The following is a 1,662-nucleotide window of genomic DNA, read 5'->3' on the forward strand; positions in this document are numbered from 1 at the left end:
AGTAGAAGAGAAGAAAGAGAAAGTAGTACTGAAGAAGAGAAACTAGAGAAAAGCTAATAAGCCTACACACTCAGGAGAAGAAGAGTAGAGAAGGAAAAAAAATACAGGAATTTCATTCAAGACTACACATGAATAATTTTGCAAAGACTTTGTGTGGGCACGTGTAGCTGTTCCAACTGCGTCCAGCCACACAGGAGAACCTGGAAAATGTCAGCATAAGAGACTCCGAGTTAGATATATATTCATAGTCGAGATGCACACCGCCTCGCTATTTACGAAACTAGTTGGAAGATAAATACTAATTATATCTCCATGTATGCGCAGAAGCTGCCTGCAGATAGATTATTCCCATGGTCTTCTATCCTGAAGCACGCGGATGCATCTGCAGCACAGAGCCTCCCAAGAAAACGGTACTTATTTTGCGGACCTCCTCGCATCATGTCGTTCGAGTTTCACCACAAATGTCGACATTTTAAGGTCATAAAAACACGCCTTCCGCCTCATCGTATCACAAGGCAATGGTTCTTTCCACTTTAACGCGAGTTCCTACCAGGAGCTGAACACACCCACATGGCATTAATCAAAAACAAGATTAGCATAAATAGATAAATAAAAATAAAAAACAAGAAAAGCGAACAGGTCAACCTGAAGACCTTCAGCATGGTGTCCTTCACTTTGGTGAATGAAACAATATGACATTAAGATGAATGAAATAATATGACATTAATCAGAACAGAATTAACAAAGAAAATCAAAGTGATGATGGGTTTACTGTGCAAATATTTCAGCTACGACATTTATATACGCATCTGAGGTACGTGGGCATCAGCCCACATCCTTGGCACCCAGTGCCACGGACACTGTGGCAACGAACTCGACCCAGAGCCAACAAGAACTCTCTTGACTTCGAGTAGGTTCCCCCAACGGAGGCGTGGTCCCAGAGCTGAGCGTACGTTCTAACCGACCGAGACCTCTGGATCCAGCTCCCCAACCCCATCTGGACAAATTTTATCATATCATTCTGGCTACCGCTACGAAATACCATTCATTTCCACGTTTAGTCTTTGCCCTGAGATTTTCTACAAGGATAGAAGCGCTGGTTAATTAAAGTCTATGATAGCAACTCTACACATTGTATCAGCAGCTGAACGCTAAATGCAGTCTGATATGAGTCCTATTCGCGTTCGTATCTTGTGTCACTCTTTATTACAGAAAGTAGTGATGATAGTGAGAAGCATACGCCAGGAGGCGCTGATTAGCTGCGGCCGAAGCCGTCACCTTTGCCCTATTATACGCTTTAGGTACTGTTAGGATAACAGCACTCACTGCTGGGAATCGGAGAGGAGTACAGGATTCGAACCCGCGTTTAGGAAGATACGAGACTTGCACGCTTACGATGACGCCACCAGTGGACATGAGGGTTGCTACGGAGATGAATGAAATAGTGTGACGTCAATCTGGATTGAGGGAAAGGTACCACCCGGTACGGAAGGGCTAAACCTCGGTCTTTGCAATATATTTGCGCCACAGTTTTCTTAAAGCTGTAGGCTGCAATGTAGTTCGCTTAACTCCCTTCGCTTCGATCAGATCCCTTCATTCCACGAGAACCAGAGGAAAGTGTATCAACGTAACAAGAGGTCGACGAGATAGTTCTAAAACGTC

At 44.0% G+C, this 1,662-nt stretch overlaps 1 protein-coding gene across 1 annotated transcript in view; it reads right to left on the minus strand.

Moving 5' to 3' along the window:
- Nucleotides 1–997, minus strand: part of LOC143032163 (protein unc-80 homolog) — a 19,821-nt gene extending 18,824 nt beyond the window's left edge. The window contains exons 1-2 of the mRNA XM_076196632.1: nt 835–997; nt 106–200 (exon numbers count right to left, since the gene is read on the minus strand). Of these exons, the coding sequence (XP_076052747.1) occupies nt 106–200; nt 835–997 (258 nt within the window). The remainder of the gene's footprint in view (nt 1–105; nt 201–834) is intronic.
- Nucleotides 998–1,662: the final 665 nt, after the last annotated feature.

The sequence above is a fragment of the Oratosquilla oratoria genome, chromosome 13 (assembly GCF_046742065.1).
Source record: "Oratosquilla oratoria isolate Oo_2021 chromosome 13, ASM4674206v1, whole genome shotgun sequence".
Lineage (NCBI taxonomy): Eukaryota > Metazoa > Arthropoda > Malacostraca > Stomatopoda > Squillidae > Oratosquilla > Oratosquilla oratoria.